This window comes from Gymnodraco acuticeps, unplaced genomic scaffold (assembly GCF_902827175.1).
Source record: "Gymnodraco acuticeps unplaced genomic scaffold, fGymAcu1.1, whole genome shotgun sequence".
NCBI lineage: Eukaryota > Metazoa > Chordata > Actinopteri > Perciformes > Bathydraconidae > Gymnodraco > Gymnodraco acuticeps.
In genome coordinates, this window is record NW_022990251.1 from 1173929 (window position 1) to 1193279 (window position 19351).

Here is a 19351-nt window from a genome sequence, read left to right on the forward strand (position 1 = left end):
TTCCAAAAACATAACACAGCTTTATTTAATAAGTGTTTGGAAACAGTTTAAAATGTCGATTCATGTCCAGTATAAAAATGGCAAATACAATTCAATACATATATAAGTTACCCTCCTCAGTTGGGCAGGCCCGGTCCGCTGGGTTGCAGTGCCTGCTAATCGTGAGGGACAAAAACAAGAAAAGCCACACACCAAAACAACATAAGCATGCAATATTTAAACCACAATCTCTATAAAATAATAACAGTGAGTTATTTAGCATACAGAAAATAAAGTGTCACACCGTGCAGTCCCTACACTGAAGGCAGGCAGCGTTCCACCCGGGCCCAGGCCTACGCCGCAGAGGAGCGCAACCTACGACACAAATATTAAAATGATTATACTGCCATACACTGCACATGAAGAAAATGGGTAAGAAAATACACAAGAAACACTATAGGACAGTGGCTGGCCTGGTCTTCCACAGAGTAGGTTTCCAACTCGGCTTAATCCTGTCGGGGAAATGGTCACTTAATATCCCGGGTAGCTGGGCCGGTTGTGTACATTAAGCTCCGGTCTTGTGCCTGTCGGGAAAGTTTTCCTCCGTCAATGGTAAACTCTCGTCTTGCACTCGCCCTTTGTGAGAGGGAGAAGACCAGTGACAAGCAGCCAAGAGAGACTTTCTTGAACTGACGGCAAACTTTGTATGGCTTCCTGTTTACTCGGTCACCGGTCATGTGACCGCATCAGGTGACAATGACGTCAGATTCCCACATTCACCCCATCAAAAAGTGTCGTCGCCCCGACGACAAGTTACTCACAACCAGGGTCTAAACAAGTGGGCATTAACCATTTCAGGCACCCAGGGAGCAGCCGCCCTCACCACACCCATTGCGTTGTTGCTAGTCACTGTGGACCTTGGAAGGTTATGTGGGTTTAGGTTTCTTCCAGCAGTAGCCCGGGTTGTTCTTCTGGGAGCTGACGCCTCTCTTTGGGATGGTAGTGCCTCCTGCCTACCAGGGAGTATGATTGAATCGCCATTGACTGCACCTTGGGTGCTGGATGTTCGGTTGGGGAAGGGCTGTGGGACATCCTGTGGAGTTGAATCAGGGTTTTGAGGGAGTCTTCTTTTACTTCTCCAACCCAGGATCTCTTCATCTTCACTACTGCCGGAGTCACTGGCAGGGATGTCTTGGTTGCTGGACGACAGACATGGGTTAAGTGTCATTGGTGCAGATGGTAGAATTTCAAGATGCGCTGCCCTCATCTCGGCCCTATGCACCCGCCGAACATCAGCAGTGCCATCAGCTCTGGTAATGGTGTACGGCCCACCAGACTCAGTGGGCACGCTAACCACCAGATAAAGAACTGGTGACCAGACATCCTGGATCTTGCGACGACCTTTACATTGATGATCCTTCAAGTAGACCAGCTGTCCTTCTGTAAAACCTGCATCGCGTGCCTGCTGGTTGTGATGTTGCTGTCGGTAGTCTGCTGCCTGTTGTAGGTTATTTCGTGCCAAGTCTCTTGCTACTTGTAGCCGTTCCCGATGCTGCTGGACCCACTCATCCCAGGAGCTGGTTGTGTCTTCTGGGGTACCTTCTCCCAAGAGAAAATCTGCAGGGACCCGTGGTGGCACACCAAACATTAAGCTATAAGGGGTATTCCCAGTCGAGCGATGTGCTGAGGTGTTGTATGCCCACACTAGCTGGGAGATGTACTTTGGCCATACACGCTTCTTCTCCGGGGGAAGAGATCGGAGCAGGTCGTGAAGTGTCCGGTTGAATCTCTCACATTGGCCATTTCCCTGTGGATGGTATGGCGTAGTCCTGGACTTCTCAATCCCATATAACTGGCAAACCTGCCGGATGAGGGCACTCTCAAAGTTTCTCCCCTGATCAGAGTGTATTCTCTTTGGTACGCCGAACCGGTGGAACCAGCTGTTGACTAGGACTTTCGCTACCGTGAGAGCAGTCTGGTCCTTAGTTGGCACCGCCTGCGTGTATTTCGAGAACACGTCGGTCATGACCAGCACATTCTCTTTACCGTCAGTTGCAGGCTCCAGCAAGGTGAAATCTATGGCCAGTATCTCCATTGGTTGGGTGGCCAACAGAGTACCCTGGTAGGTCTTCACCCCAGGCTGGACAGCTTTTGACAATACACAGCGTTGGCAACTCCGACAGTGGTTCTCTATATCAGCCCCCATACCAGGCCAGTAACATCTCTGCCTGGCCAGGTCAGTGGTCCGTCGCACCCCCTGGTGTCCATGTTTGTCGTGGAGGTTATTTAAAAGTTCTTCGTGCAGGCACATGGGCAGAAGCAGTTGTGCATAGACTTCCCCATGAGGGGCTGTGACCTGCCTATACAGTACACCCTCTTTTTCCAGAATGCGATCCCATTGCTGGACAAGATGCTTGACATCCTTTGAGAGTAGTAACCTCTCTTCCATATTTGGTGGCTTTCCTCTTTTCCAGAATGAAAGAAAGACTTCAATGGTGAGGTCAGCACCTTGCAGTGTAGCCAGATCGTCTGGTGATCTGCTTGGGAAGACTCCGATTTGCTGCTGTGCCACTACCACAGGTTTCGCGACGTCAGGCGAAATATTTGAGGAGGTGTTGGCATGTTGGTTCGGCTGCTCTTGAGGCACATCCTGGTCACTGTACTGGCGAGAGAGAGAGTCAGCATTTCCATTGTTTCTTCCAGGTTTGTAATGCACAGTGAAGTCAAAAGCTGCTAATTGAGCTGCCCATCTTTGCTCAGTGGCCCCCAGCTTAATGTTCTGAAAATGGCTTAAGGGATTGTTATCAGTGTACACTGTGCACTTACTGCCCAACAAATATTCCCTGAATTTCTCTGATATTGCCCACTTCAGTGCCAGGAACTCTAGTTTCATAGAGCTATAGTTCTCCATGTTGCGCTCTGAACCCCTCAGTGAACGACTTGCATATGCCACTGGTCTTAATTTGCCCTGGTGGTCTTGTGACAGTACAGCTCCTAGTCCCTGATGACTAGCATCCACCTCTAGGACAAAAGGTTTTGTGAAGTCGGCAAAGGCTAAGATGGGTGTACTAGTAAACATCCTCTTCAATTCACTGAAACTGTGATTGCATTCCTCCGTCCACATGGTAGGCAGTATAACTGCTGGCCTTTTTCTGCTTTCTTTGGCTACTCTGATGACATTTGCCACCAGTTGATGTAGGGGCGCAGCCAATTGTGCAAACCCCTTTACAAAGCGACGGTAATAGCTGCAGAACCCAAGGAAAGATCTTACTTCAGTCACATCTCGGGGTACCCTCCAGTTTTCCACGGCAGAAATCTTGTCTGGATCAGTTGCCACTCCTTCACTGGACACCCGGTGTCCAAGGTACTGCACCTCTTTCTGAAAGAAGTGGCATTTGCTCATTTTGGCCTTCAGGCCTTTCATTTGGAATCTGCTGAGGACCATCTCCAACTGCTGCAGATGCTGTTCTATGGAGGTAGAGAAAACAATGACATCATCCAGATAGAGAAGGACTGACTGAAGGCTCTGGTCACCAAATATTCTTTCCATAAGTCTCTGAAAAGTCCCAGGAGCATTACACAAGCCAAAAGGCATTCTCTCAAACTCAAACAGTCCAAAAGGCGTACAAAAGGCTGTCTTGGCTCTATCCTTCTCAGCGACAGGGACCTGATTGTAGCCACTTGCCAGATCTAATGTGGAGAACCATTGAGCGCCAGCAAGAGCATCCAGAGTTTCCTCGATGCGGGGTAGTGGGTAGGCATCTTTCCGAGTTTTAGCATTGAGTTGCCGGTAATCCACACACATCCTAATCTCTCCAGTCTTCTTGCGCACCAACACAATGGGGGAAGCATAAGGACTGCTGCTCTCCCGGATGACTTTACTATCAAGCAGCTGCTTAATGTGATCCTTAACTGCCTGCCACTGCGTAGGGGGAATTCGTCTATATCTTTGGCGGACAGGGACCTCATCAAGAAGTGGAATCTCATGTACAATCTCATCAGTACACCCTAGGTCTCCCTCATGTTTAGCGAAGACTTGACTATACTTCCCTATCAGCTCCCTTGCCTGCATTTCTTCTGCAGGTGAAAGCCCTGGCCAACGTAAGGCTGAAATAGTTTCAGAAATGGTAACTGGGGCCTCTGCAACAACCTGTGCGCTGACTACCGTCACGACTTCCTCCACTTCACCCTCCACATGTTCCTCCTCAAAACTCAGTTCTGACCCCTCAATCCCCTCAACAAAATGCAATGTACCCAACACCTGTTTAAAGTGGACTGCAGCTCCGGTGGCTCCCACATTAACCACCGGCACAAAAGCAACACCGTTTTCGACTGTCACTAGGGAAGGGGACAAAAGCAGGCCTGGAGCAAGATCTGAGCCCCCAGGCTCTAAAAGCATGGTGGTGGGCGGAGCGTATGGAATTTTTGGGCAGGTCACTTGCACAAACTTTACTGATCCAGCGGGTATAAACTCCCCAGTCCTGCTGAGGACACGAACACTACCCCCCGGAACTAGTGGGCAGGCCTCGAGTCTGTGACAGTAGCGGAGAGCTGGCCCCCAGCCTGTCTCTGCCTGGATGGCAGACAAAGAGGCAGACAAAGAGGAAAACAATGCGTCCCCTTGTTGGGCAAATAGCTCTCTATAGCATTCTGTGATTACATTCATCCCCAAAAGCCCTGGCACATTGTGTTGCTGTAAGGCAGAAGCAGTGTCTTTCAACACCAAGACCCCACGACTTGGAATCTTTTTACCCAACACCTGGATATCCAACTCAAGATATCCAACATAGGGAATCTCTAGGCCGTTGGCAGCCTTCAAAGCTAACCACCCGCATGTTTTAAGTTTAGGGGCATCCCAGTGTTGAAACACCTTTTTAAAGAGTGACTCTGTTATGGTTGTGACCATAGAACCTGTGTCCAGCAAACACTTTACCTTTACACCACCCATCTGTACCTCTACCACAGGACATTTACCTATGAGGGGTCGCAGGTTGTTTGCAAGGGGAGGGGCCTGCTTAGGGTGACCATCATAAACAATGTGATCATTAGCGATTGATTCTTCTGCAAAACCCATACCTGACGATATTACAGCAGCTGGAGCCGGGCTGCATTCTGGCCGGTCACTGGGTACGCTGGATGCTTGTGGCCTCTGACCCTGGCGACACTGGCGGAGGACATGCCCAGGCTTCCGACAGCGGAGGCAAATGGGTTGGCCATCTGCAGTAAACTGGTAGTTGGGCTTATTGACACGAGAAACAGATTGGTCAAGTACAGTTTCCATCTTAGACAGACCTTTTATAATGCTTTCAATTTGCAACTGCTGTTTCTTAAATAGTTCTTGCAAAGAAACCAGATCGGGTCCAGCCCCAACAGCATGGCAAGCTCCACCTAAATTTACATCTGCCCCACATTGATGTAGGCCAGCTCGAGCATGTCCTGCAGGCCTCTCACCCTCTTCAGCCCACCTGATTCCCTCCTGACGCAGTGATAAAAAAGAAATTTCCGGACGTTGCCTTATGAGACTCTTTAACTCGCGGCGCAAGGCCATATCCCGCACATACTCCACAAACTGGTCCCTAGCCAGAATATCTGGCTCCATCAACCTATTTGGATATGCACGTTTGATAGTCTCAATCATTTCCCACAAAGAATGGGAGAATTCCTTTAAAGACTCTCCCTCTCTTTGTTTTCGATCAAAAAACTGTTTTTGCAGGCTTACAAAGGAGGAGGAGGAACCATACAGCTCTTTCAGAATGACTAAAATTGTATCAGGATTTTCCCTTTCCACCAAAGTACGAAATCTGATTTCAGTTTTTGCTTCCCCCTCCAAATGATCATAAAGAAAGAGGGCCTTCTCTCTGGCAGTCATGTGCCTGTCTCTCAAACATGACTGCAACTGTTCTATCCAATCATATATGGACATGTCAAGCTTAGAGCTGGAGCCTGAAAAGTAGGGACATTTTCTCTCTCTTTGTATGTACACAAAACGCTCAACTTGGGGTGTAGACAAGTTGGGTGATGCTACATTACCGCTCGGAGGTAAGCCACCTGTATTTGCACTGGTAGTAGCTGCATCTGAACTGGCACCTCTTTCTTGGAGTAGATGCTCATTCGCCACACGCAGTCTCTGTACCTCTTCACGCAGAGCAAACAGTTTCCCCACCTCTTGATCAACACTCATTTTTGTAGGTTGGTTAATAACTTTGCAAAAAAATGAGAAACAAGTGTTCGAGATATATGTAATACAGTTAAACAGCAATGGGGTCACATTTGTTGTCAATGGCCTTTGGTTTCCATTACAGGTTCATCCAAGTCCAAGGGCCTTCGTCCCGTTGTCCAGCGCCAGCCACTGTCTCTATTTCAATAAACAAAACAAACCAAAGAAACCAAAAATACAGGAATTCATGCCTCTTTTAAGTCAATCCTGCCGACAACGCCAAAATGTGGTAACCGTGACTGAGGTTGCCACATGTAAAGCTAGTACTTGACAACGCCACCTCCTGCTAAGGAGCAGGAGGAACCCGTGGACCCTAAATGTAAGTCGTGGATCGCTTTGTTTAAAGCTTCCCTTAATCGGTCCAATTATGACAGAGGCATGAATTCCAAAAACATAACACAGCTTTATTTAATAAGTGTTTGGAAACAGTTTAAAATGTCGATTCATGTCCAGTATAAAAATGGCAAATACAATTCAATACATATATAAGTTACCCTCCTCAGTTGGGCAGGCCCGGTCCGCTGGGTTGCAGTGCCTGCTAATCGTGAGGGACAAAAACAAGAAAAGCCACACACCAAAACAACATAAGCATGCAATATTTAAACCACAATCTCTATAAAATAATAACAGTGAGTTATTTAGCATACAGAAAATAAAGTGTCACACCGTGCAGTCCCTACACTGAAGGCAGGCAGCGTTCCACCCGGGCCCAGGCCTACGCCGCAGAGGAGCGCAACCTACGACACAAATATTAAAATGATTATACTGCCATACACTGCACATGAAGAAAATGGGTAAGAAAATACACAAGAAACACTATAGGACAGTGGCTGGCTTGGTCTTCCACAGAGTAGGTTTCCAACTCGGCTTAATCCTGCCGGGGAAATGGTCACTTAATATCCCGGGTAGCTGGGCCGGTTGTGTACATTAAGCTCCGGTCTTGTGCCTGTCGGGAGAGTTTTCCTCCGTCAATGGTAAACTCTCGTCTTGCACTCCCCTTTGTGAGAGGGAGAAGACCAGTGACAAGCAGCCAAGAGAGACTTTCTTGAACTGACGGCAAACTTTTTATGGCCTCCTGTTTACTCGGTCACCGGTCATGTGACCGCATCAGGTGACAATGACATCAGATTCCCACATATCAAAATGGGTTTCATGTGTCCCCATCCAATTTGCATTTGATAGTGGTGTCCTCATCAGTGTGTCTTGCCAGTAATTGTGACCAAATCTACATTGTAAATAGGTCACTGTAACCTCAGCCCTCAAGCAGCTTTCTGTGTGTGTGTGTGTGTGTGTGTGTGTGTGTGTGTGTGTGTCCTGAGAGTCGTGTGTTGGCATGTATGAGGACCAATGTTGCCAACTCCATAGTAAGGAAAGTAGCTATTGGCTGTCCGAAAAGTCGCCAGAAGTCGCTAAATGACGTCATCGCCTAATTTGCATATCATGTAATGGCGGCTGTAGGCAAAAAACGTTCCCAACCCTTCAAGGATCAAAACTTGAAACCACCGGAGTTAAATCCAGACGACAGTAGATCAGAAATGTCTTTGCCTTTTGAGTATGTTTTGGGGTTTTAACATGACAGTTTGGCATAGAAATCCCCCTTACAATAAAGGCAGTATGCCCGTGTGTCATTTCCAATAAATGGCTTCAACCATCCTTTATACTCAGGGTTTTATTCCCACTCCTTTCTGTATTTTTGAGAATACAATTTAGACTGTGCCATGATGTTTAGCTTGTCACAGAGATGTTTAGCTTGTCACAGAGAGGCACACACACAGTGGACGAGGTGATTGAGTGACTGAGGCTGTGTGAGGCAAAGCAAAGCAAAGGCAGTTATTTATTATAGTGTGAAAGTGAGTGAAGAAACATTTACATTCAACATTTAAATCCCGCTCAAAACCAGGACGGCTTGGCAGTTGGCACATGCGCAATTCATTTGCAGTCTCGACGCGGGGGAGTGTGGTTGTCTCCTCTCTGCTCTGACTGCAGCAGCAGCTCTGCTGCGGCCAGGCAACTGTCAGTCTGAGCGCCTGTGAGTACTATGGGAGGGAGGCGGGGCTCACGGCAGCACCCGCGGCTCGTTAACTGCAGAACAATGTGAGTCTCCAAACACCAGAAAAGGTTATCGCTAATAACCAGAGGTGTGGACTCGAGTCACATGACTTGGACTCGAGTCAGACTCGAGTCACACATTTTATGACTTGAGACTCGACTTGACAGCATCACAAAAGACTTGCGACTCGACTTGGACTTGAACACCAATGACTCGGGACTTGACTTGGACTTGAGCCTTCTGACTTGAGGTGACTTGCTACTTTAATTCAGAGGTCTCCAACACGCCGATCGCGAGCTGCCGCTAGAAGAGCAGACTCCCGTCGGGGAAAGCAGAATCTTCAGCCGCTCCTACTCTTGCTAGAATCCTTGCAGGCAGGGGCGGGTCTTTATTTAGCTGGGCCACCATGCGGCCAATCATATGCGAGGACACACTAGGATCATACCATTATGTGAAAGAAGGGTGGGGGCACAGCATGTGCAGAGCGACGGGGAGACGGGGAGCCGGATTTAAATGCAAGCGCGTCGGAAAAAGTCAAGAAATGAGCGAAAACCGAAAAAAGAAGCAGCATCTGGCTGCTTTTCAATGATATTGGAGAAAGCAAAGCTGAGTGCAGGATTTGTAAAAATGAAAATAACCTTCAGAGCAGGGTAAACACTCAGGATTTATTGTCAGAGGTGGGAGAAGTTCAGACAATTAAAAAAAGTTACAATCAGGGTTCCCGCGGGGTCTTAACAAGTCTTAAAATACATACATTTGATAATCAGAATTGAAGGCCTTAAAAAGGTCTTAAATATGATTCAGAAGGTCTTAAAAATTATCGGATTTGAAAGGTACTTCTATGTTGCGATAGCGTCTAAATGTGTTTTGGGGGAAATGTCCGGGCTGCAAAGTAACCAGTACGGTAATAGCCTTTCAAGTTCCCCCCAACAATTTGTATTGAATTAAATCAACATGGAACCAGTAATCACTAACTTTGTTTCCCCCGGCCCCTTGTTGGAGAACACCCAGCTAGTAACCTAGCAACCAAGCTTCAGCTCATGTAGCCTATCTTCGAATCTACTTACAAATAAATATGGGGAAGTGTAAGTTCAACCGTATTTGGTTGGAAAACATCTAATTTAGTGCTTGGTTGAAACCAGTGGAGGGAACGTGTTTGAAGCCCGTTGCACCTTTTGCAAAATAAATTAGTGTTTGTTTTGCTAGTGGAGCGTTAGCTAGTGCAGCAGCAGCTAATCCAGCGTTAGCTAGTGCAGCAGCAGCTAATCCAGCGTTAGCTAGTGCAGCAGCAGCTAATGCAGCAGCTCCCGCAACAACATCGGGGGACCTCCGGGCTAAGTTTGGGTCTACGTCAACCCTAAAAGTGGAGGTGCTGTAGACGCTAAATACCGTAGCTAAACACCAATCATACAACAGCAACGATGAAATAGTGTAGCCAAGGCAGCAGAGCTCTGAATATAGCTCTTGTCACTCTCTCTCTCTCACACACACACACACACACACACACACACACACACACACACACACACACACACACACACACACACACACACACACACACACACACACACACACACACAAGGGCTGCTCGATTATGGCAATAATCAAGATTATGTTGGTCAATAATTAATATCACGATTATTAAATATGATTATTCATTGACTTTGAAAACATCCATTTATTGAACTTTAAAACAGATAATAATTTGAACAATATCTTTTTAACTGTTGATTACCCTGAACGTATAATTCAACTGAAAAACCAATACAAAAATTAATTAAATAAATGATACATTACTAAAAAATTAATTAGATCAAATATGTTGTAGTGCACTGTCACAACCTAGCAAAGCAAAATAATCGTTTTTTACGATTATGTTGTTTTCGTAATTGTGGCAGGCCAAAATCGTAATTGCGATTAAAATATGATTAATTGCACAGCCCTAACACACACACACACACTCAAGCGCACACACATACACACACTTTTTGTCTAACACGCTAACACAGTTCTGTACTGTTACGCTGTTGTGTTCAGTCACTGTTCTTATGTTGAACATGAATACATTTACTTTGTAAGTGATTATGGGACGTATTTCTTCTTTATATACATTTTTCTTCATACTTTATTGCCGTGAAATAGGTCTTAAATTCTATTCAAAGTGGTCTTAAAAAGGTGTTAAAAAGTCTTAAATTTGAGTTGGCGAAACCTGCAGGAACCCTGTACAATAAAAAGTCCTGCATTCAAAATGTTACAAGTAAAAGTACAAAAGTATTAGCATCAAAATATACTTAAAGTACCACCTGCAGAGGGATCTAGATTCAGGTGTTCTTTTCCCCATAGAGACCGCCTCGCTGCACATTCCTTGCATAAAGATAGATTGTGGGTCCCTTATAACATGTTGTACACAGTAGAAATAAACATTCTTCATCAGGGATCTTATCCATTAAACTCCTTCTGAATCAAACCGTCACGGTAGCCTTACCTTACTGATCCCTCTTAAATTAGAAAAACACACGTTACTTTACCAGCAGAGAGAAAATGGATTATTAAATTATTAATGTGACTAATAAAGAGCAATTTGATTATTAAGTATTATTCTGTTGATCGATGTCATTACATTTGGTGAAAAACACATAATGACTTGTTTATGACTCGTTTTGTCAAAGTTTAGGACTTGACTTGACTTGAACTTGCCCATCCTGACTTGAGACTTGACTTGGACTTGCAAAACAATGACTTGAGACTTGACTCGGACTTGAGCGCAAAGACTTGAGACTTGACTCGGACTTGCAAAACAATGACTTGGTCCCACCTCTGCTAATAACACCATTATAAATCGCTAGATTAGTCGTTAGTCGCTTTTGACACAAATAAGTCGCCGGAGGGTTTGGAAATCCGCCAAATTTAACGAGAAAATCGCCAAGTTGGCAACACTGATGAGGACAGGCTGTAACTCCATCGCACGGTGCTGTCTGTCACTGGGAAACTGGGGCTGAACGGGGACATATGTTCACCTGACACACACAACAGAAACAGTAGAAGGCAATTGTAAGCCCTGTCCTCCTAGATACATCCTGCATAAATGAAGAGGTTTGTTTCCGTCCGTGTGTGTGTGTGTGTGTGTGTGTGTGTGTGTGTGTGTGCCCCAAACGTGTCTTCAGAATCAGGGAGAAAAAAATGCTCTGTGCAGTGAAGCAATCATAAATCCATAACCTCGACCTAGAAGTGTTTAGGCAGGAAAGCTGGATGTTGCAACTTCCTTAACGCCTCACTTACCTGATGGTAACTAGCCACTAGTGTAAGAAATACAAGTATATAAAATATGTGTGCCGGAATTGAAAATTAAACCTTGTTCTTTCAGAACGAGACGAAAAGTATTAAACGAGGTGAAAATCATTACACGTCTGGGCATGTTGAGAGCTGCTATTACACAAAAGGGGAGTTAGTCGGTTCCGTAAGAGCCAGCATGCGCAACCCAGTCTCACGGCATTTCGTGTAATAGTCACAAAATAAATGTAATCTATTGATTTGTGTTCACCAACACAATTTTCCCATTTTTTTCGTGTCAAACAGAACGATTTTAAAAGCAATGTATTGGTAGCTATGATTCGTGCCTGCACCACGTCTTTTTGTCCGGTCGGGTCTTGGAAGACCAGGAGCTGTGTGGTTCATAAAAACATTTTCCTACTCAATATCAAGCCACGATTATTGTTTTTATTTAAAATTGTATAATGTGTGACCTTTTCTTGTCGTCCGCGAGGAAAATAAATGGGGCTCAAAGCCTCAGAATACTGACATCTGTATATTCAATATTTTTTCCTTCTAATTTGATATTATTTACAATAATTTCTTGACTATAACACGAAATGCCGTGAGACTGGGTTGGCATGCGGGACCAGCTGTACAAGGTTTCGGTGAGTGTTAAACGAGTGTAATGTGCAAAGTTAATGTCAGCTAGCTAACATTAGTTTAGCAACTCGTTTTCTGTGTACCTTGTCCTTGCCAACACTAATGCTATCCACAGCATACACGCAGTTCTTAACTTGACTTCCGGCTTCACAGAGTTTCTTTGTTTATAGCCGTTAGCAAACAGTATGTTATGAATGAGATTATAAGGAGAGTGACCTGTGGCGTAACATATATAATTAAACACACAAAGTCTAATGCTCCTTATTGACGTTATTAATCACTCGCGGGAGACAAATCTAAGGATACGTCACCATGAAGCTGAGAGGAAGACACGGCCCTCGTTCATGCAACCAATAGAAGAAGATTACAGGATGATATATATGAGAGTGTGGGGAGACGCACTCTCTCTCTCTCTCTTCGATCACTGCTGTGAAACTTTTAGTAAAATCCACAACAACGCTACTTTATTAAATATTCTTAAAACTTCCTGAGGCGCCACCTTGTCTCCTTTTAAACGTAGGTGTTCTGTTACAGCTAAGTTTACTCTTGTTTGCATTTTCTGGGCTATTCTTTGTGTGCCTATTGTGCCTAGTCGTGGTCCCTTTAAGAATCAGGATGACATCATCAGATGGGTGTGTCAGGTGATCATTAGAGAGGAAATAGGCAACACATGGCTCTGTGAACAATGTGTTATTGTTTGTTAGAAATCCAGCTACATCTGCATAGGTCTTAATGCCTTTGATCGCATCGTATGTAAGTATTGTTTATGTTTGTGTTATTAACAATTACAGATGATTATTTTTAGGAAATATTGTATTCTGTGGTGTTTAATGCTGGAGATCTTCCGAGTTGTCTCAATATTGTACAAGGCTAATGCAATGAGAGTTAAATGTACAAATGGCTGATTATATGTTTAAAATATGATGCCATTTATAACTGTTTAAGTTCTAGAATTACAATAAATACATTAAAAAGCTTACAGTAAATATAACAAGGCAATTCAATTAATGTTAAAGCTGTGTTGATACATTGTGCATATTTGTGTATGTAGAAATGATCATAGAATTGATTATATTTTGTCTTGTTTATTTTTAGTTTCACACCTTCCTTATATCATTAAACCTGTGGGCAAAGGATTCACGTCTTCAGAGTCTTGGTGTACGGAGGGAGTTTATCTGGCTGTTAAGATATATACACTACATATACCGGGGACAGCACAGTGAAAATACGGCATTCTAGCGGGCAGGACAACGCAGTGTAAACTGGCAGACAATGACAGCATCTTCACATACAGCCACTGGATGACCGTCAAAACAGTGTCTAAAGAGAGGTACACTATCAGACGGTGCCATGACAGAAAAGGCTTCTTCGCTAAACACGCGCTCCCGTGTTTCAGGCTCCCAACTACGATCAAGAGCATCATCAACTGGGTCCGCTGCAGTCAGGGCACGAGCGAGAGCAGAAGCAGCTAAAGCACGTCTTTCCTACGCCGAAGAGGAAATTAATCTAAGGCTGGATAAAGCTAAATTGGAAGCATCTATGGAAATGCTCAACATACAGAAAGAGACAGCTGCGGCTATAGCTGAAGCAGAAGTATTTGAAGCTGCTGAGGATTTAGACATTGAGAAAGAAAGGAGTAAAAACTGTTTAAGCTCTGTATCATTGGAAGCAGCATTACGCACACAGCAATATGTTGCTGACCAAGCCAAAATAACGGAGGCTAAACCTCAACTAAGTGATCATTATGTACCAGCAAATACAAAGCCAAGTCCTGGCGACAGCATTTCACATTCACAGCTCAAACCAGAAGCCAAACCTTTCATTCTCCATCAAACCAATCCTGGATCCCAATCACCTCATCTTACCTCACAGCAGCCTGGCATCAACGGAGACGAGTGTGCTCGTGGTTCACGCAATGTAAAGTTTGAGAACAACCGTTGTACTCCTGGACAGTATTACAGGCCTCAAAACCATAGTGGTAATCCTTCCTCATCGCCCCATCCTATGTCTCCAAATTACAATCACAACGACTCAAACCTGAATGACTTTGTGAGATATTTTGCACGGCACAAGCTTCTTGCTACAGGTTTGCTTCAATTCAATGAAAAACCTCAGAATTACAGAGCATGGAAACGGTCTTTCCAGACCGCAACCCGGGGTTTAAACCTGACACCAAGTGAGGAGATGGATCTTCTGCACAGGTGGCTTGGTAACGAGGCAAGACAACATGTTGAACAGATAAGAGCAATACACATAAATCACCCTGAAGCAGGATTAGCAATGACATGGGACAGACTCGAGCGAACATATGGCTCACCAGAAGTCATTGAAGACGCTCTGTTCAAACGCATTGACACCTTTCCTAAAATAACAAATCAAGATTATTCCAAACTGACAAAGTTAAGTGATCTATTAATGGAACTTCAATCTGCCAAAGCAGAAGGAGACTTTCCTGGTCTCTCCTTCCTCGACACAGCCAGAGGCGTCAACCCAATAGTTCAGAAGCTTCCATTCGGTCTGCAGGAAAAGTGGGCATCAGTCGGTGCATCCTACAAGCGGCAAAATCTTGTCCACTATCCACCCTTTGACTTCTTCGTGAACTTTGTCAGCCAGGAGGCTATCATGAGGAATGATCCGAGCTTCAACTTCGCCTCCCACACAGACACAGCGAAACAGAATGATAAGACAGGTTGGAAACCAAACAAATATCGGGAGGTCTCTGTCCACAAAACAGAGATCTTCCCCGGAGTCGTTACTGAAACCGGTGAGCCCCCAAAGAGATCTGAGGACTTTGATAAAATGTGTCCGATACATGAAAAGCCACATCCACTCCGCAAATGTCGTACATTCCGAGCAAAGCCCATTGATGAGCGTAAGGCATTCCTAAAAGAGAATAATGTGTGCTTCAGATGCTGTTCTTCGTCATCACATTTCGCGAAGAACTGTAAAATGAAAATTCAATGTTTTGAATGCAAAAGTGAAAGACACCATACAGCACTTCACCCTGGACCAGCACCCTGGATGGAGGAGGTGGTCCCTCCTCCAGAGCATGGCGGGGAGGAGGAGAAAACTTCACCTCTTCCTCATGTCACCACCAAATGCACAAACGTCTGTGGCGGAGATCTGGCAGGTAGATCCTGCTCCAAAATATGTCTTGTAAATGTATATCCATCAGGCCACAAAGACAAAGCAATTAAACTGTATGCAATTTTGGACGAACAGAGCAACAGATCATTAGTTCGTTCACAGTTCTTTGAAATGTTCAGTGACCAAAGTCCGAGTGCTCCTTACACATTGAGAACATGTGCTGGAGTGAAGGAATCAGCAGGAAGAAGAGCCAGTGGCTATGAAGTTGAGTCTCTGGATGGAACTGTCCACATCCCATTACCCAGCCTCATAGAATGCAATGACATTCCTAACAACAGAAATGAGATCCCAACCCCTGATGTGGCTCTCAATCATGCACACCTCAAGTCAGTGGCGCACCTCATCTCAGACATTGAGCCACAAGCCCCTATCATGCTTCTCCTGGGTCGGGACGTTATCAGAGTTCATAAGGTTCGCAAACAGATAAATGGCTCACACAACCAGCCTTATGCTCAAAAGTTAGATCTGGGGTGAGTCATTGTAGGCAATGTTTGTCTAGAAAGCGTCAACAAACCATTGACGATCAACAGCTTCTACACGAAAACCACAGAACTAGAGTGTCCTATTCTCCAAGTCACTCAGGATTCAGATGGGAAAACCTCCTGTGATGCTGACCACCTTGGAAGTACTGTGCCCAATCTGGACCATTTGCCTTTTGTGCCGACAGATCAGAACCCCACAGATCATGCAACACGTTTGGTGGCTCCAGGTCATTTAAAAGACACTAACTGGCTGACTGGACCCAAGTTTCTGTCCAAGCCAAAGCCAAGTATCTCTGAGAGCACCTATGATCTTGTGGATCCGAGTCCAGACCCAGATATCCGGCTTCAAGTGTCTACTTTGAGCACTGCAACAGCTCACAAGCAGCTTGGTTCCCAGCGATCTACCAAGTCCTCTTTATGGGAGACACTCACTCCTTCTGTTACTCGCCTCTTGCACATCGCATGTGTGTTCAAGGCAACTCCAAAAAACAACAGCTATCGTAAGGGCTGGCATTGCTGCGAGGCAGAATTCACTGTTGAGGAATCCAATCAGGCCGCAGATATCATCATTCAAACATACAAGAAGTGGCAGTCAAATCAAGTACCAAGATATGAATGGCCTCTTCGACTGACAACACAGACTTTTCCTAACAAAAACGGGAAGTTGCATCAGGTCGAGGTGAAGGTCATCGAACCAGGAGGGACTTCGCTCTTTCTTAGGCCTGTTGCAGAGATGGTGCCTCTTCTCCCCCCAGATGGCTAGGTAATGGAAGTGTTCTAGATTTGGGTGACGTGTATCACGCCAGACGGGGAGTGTTCTGTTACAGCTAAGTTTACTCTTGTTTGCATTTTCTGGGCTATTCTTTGTGTGCCTAGTCGTGGTCCCTTTAAGAATCAGGATGACATCATCAGATGGGTGTGTCAGGTGATCATTAGAGAGGAAATAGGCAACACATGGCTCTGTGAACAATGTGTTATTGTTTGTTAGAAATCCAGCTACATCTGCATACGTCTTAATGCCTTTGATCGCATCGTATGTAAGTATTGTTTATGTTATTAACAATTACAGATGATTATTTTTAGGAAATATTGTATTCTGTGGTGTTTAATGCTGGAGATCTTCCGAGTTGTCTCAATATTGTACAAGGCTAATGCAATGAGAGTTAAATGTACAAATGGCTGATTATATGTTTAAAATATGATGCCATTTATAACTGTTTAAGTTCTAGAATTACAATAAATACATTAAAAAGCTTACAGTAAATATAACAAGGCAATTCAATTAATGTTAAAGCTGTGTTGATACATTGTGCATATTTGTGTATGTAGAAATGATCATAGAATTGATTATATTTTGTCTTGTTTATTTTTAGTTTCACACCTTCCTTATATCATTAAACCTGTGGGCAAAGGATTCACGTCTTCAGAGTCTCGGTTTACGGAGGGAGTTTATCTGGCTGTTAAGATATATACACTACATATACCGGGGACAGCACAGTAGGACTTTGGAAAAAAGAACACTTTCACTAGCCATGTGGAAGTGCTTACAGCATCCAGAACCTCTGTGCTCAGACTGCAGGCCTGTACTTCACCAGGATAATTGTATAATTCTAGTTATCAACACACAGCATAGTTTGCAGTAGGTCCAGAGGAGGACAACCTGAGTGATCCAGGATTTCATCCTTCAGCAGTATCTGCCCAGTCATCACGGTCCTGCAGCCCTTTAAGTCAGGCCAGATGGAACTTCACTTTAGATGGATGGACTCTTTCCCCGAATGGAACTCAGGAGCCTGATCGTCGTCGTCGCCTCCTCCTCCTCCTCCTCCTCCTCCTCCTCCTCCTCCTCCTCCTCCTCCTCCTCCTCCTCCTCCTCCTCCTCCTCCTCCTCCTCCTCCTCCTCCTCCTCCTCCTCCTCCTCCTCCTCCTCCTCCTCCTCCTCCTCCTCCTCCTCCTCCTCCTCCTCCTCCTCCTCCTCCTCCTCCTCCTCCTCCTCCTCCTCCTCCTGGTGGCTAGCCCCTCGTCCGTCTCCTGAACTCTGCGCCTCGGGCTGCGGCCCCGCGTCTCTCGGTGCCCGCTCTGCTCTTTCCGTTCTCCTCCCGAAACCCGCTCCTCAACCTCCTCCTCGTGATATTTGTCCTCGTACACCCGGACCTCGTCCCCGTACTCGAGCGCGTCCTCCTCTCTCCGAACCCCCTGCCCGCGGGGCTCGTCTTCTTCTTCCTCCTCCTCCTCGGACGAATTCGTAGAGTCCTGCGCAGTTGCGTTCGCGTATAGCTGTCCAAGGACCTCTCGAGCGGTGAGGAAACGCGCGGTCATTGCTCCCCGAGGCTAACGCGAAGCGTCTGCGCCCCGCCATGTTAGTACCGCACGGCGCATCCTTTTCGACCGAGGGGCCGGGTCGCTCGGACCCCGAGGGCGGCGGAGGGTTGCTGCGGCGCGCTAGGCTAGACGGGACTGGGTGGTAGTGGCTAAGGAGGGAGGAGGGTCGCTCGGGCCCATAGGGCGGCGGAGGGAAGCTGCGGAGAGCTAGGCTAGACGGGACGGGGTGGTGGTGAAGGAGGAGGATCGCTCGGACCCATAGTGCTAGACGGAGGGTCGCTCTGACCCGAGGGGCAACGGGAGGGTTAAGGATTGTTTGTCTGAAATGCTTAGAGTTACATTTTGCAATAATGCTTTTGCAACCCTGTGTTTAATATGATTAATTCACTTTTTTATTTTTCTCTGTAATTAGGACAATTCTGGAGAAATGGATCTGCGGGAGAAGAATCTGAAAAGTGCACAGCGGATCATCAGGATCGAGCTGCCATCCACCTGGACACCCCGAGGTGCTGGAGAAAGCAAAACGGCGATCAGGAACATCCTCCACCCAGACGTCTGCTTACTGCTGTCCTACAGACTTGTGTCTTAGTTTCAGAATTAGATTTTGTGTGTGTCCTTTCTTTTAATAGATATTTAACGATTATAGCTTGAGTCGGTCTGATTCCCCAAACAGCTGTTTCTATATACTTGCTGCACATATAATACAAATAAAGAACTCGATAAATACACTTTTGCTGATATTTGTTTTACTGCTGGTGAGTGGTGATGTTAAATAACATGATTGATTTCCTCTGTCTGTCTCAATGATGAAAGTTATAATAATAGAAGACATGAAGCTGCAGAGGATGGATATATTCTTACCTCTACTTTGTGATTAGATGAAAATACAAAATTAAATTAAAATAGTAATTGTTAAACACATTGTTTATTTCATTTACTGAGGTTTTAGCCATTATTTACTGTACAACATGTGTACATAAGCAGTGGAATAATAGGATATATCTAGGTCATTAATCTGTCTTAAGTTTAGTTTAATTGTATTAATACCAAAAATAGGTCATAGAACATGTTTAATTGTGTATTTCAGCAGAGCGGGGGGTCACGGTGGTGCTGGACCTGGAGGTGCTGACCTAGTGTCAGTGGGACATCATCTGGGCTGGTTTAGGGGAAGAAGGAGAATATAAATTTATAATCACAGCTATTAAGATTACAGGGTATATGCAGGAATCCTGAAGTCAAATGTAA

At 45.3% G+C, this 19351-nt stretch overlaps 1 protein-coding gene and 3 long non-coding RNA genes across 4 annotated transcripts; 2 read left to right on the top strand and 2 right to left on the bottom strand.

Moving 5' to 3' along the window:
- On the bottom strand, positions 1 to 452 carry LOC117549009. Its single transcript, XR_004569406.1, has 2 exons — positions 284 to 452; positions 1 to 155 (listed from the first exon to the last, which is right to left on the bottom strand). It is a non-coding gene; the product is annotated as an uncharacterized LOC117549009 (long non-coding RNA).
- Positions 453 to 6579: 6127 nt separating this feature from the next.
- On the bottom strand, positions 6580 to 7025 carry LOC117549010. Its single transcript, XR_004569407.1, has 2 exons — positions 6863 to 7025; positions 6580 to 6734 (listed from the first exon to the last, which is right to left on the bottom strand). It is a non-coding gene; the product is annotated as an uncharacterized LOC117549010 (long non-coding RNA).
- A 5693-nt stretch (positions 7026 to 12718) lies between these two features.
- On the top strand, positions 12719 to 15779 carry LOC117549015. Its single transcript, XM_034220571.1, has 2 exons — positions 12719 to 12911; positions 13254 to 15779. Exon 2 carries the CDS (start codon positions 13509 to 13511, stop codon positions 15777 to 15779), a length of 2271 nt encoding a protein of 756 aa, XP_034076462.1. The 5' UTR covers positions 12719 to 12911; positions 13254 to 13508.
- Positions 15780 to 16707: 928 nt separating this feature from the next.
- On the top strand, positions 16708 to 18832 carry LOC117548997. Its single transcript, XR_004569404.1, has 2 exons — positions 16708 to 16824; positions 18519 to 18832. It is a non-coding gene; the product is annotated as an uncharacterized LOC117548997 (long non-coding RNA).
- Positions 18833 to 19351: the final 519 nt, after the last annotated feature.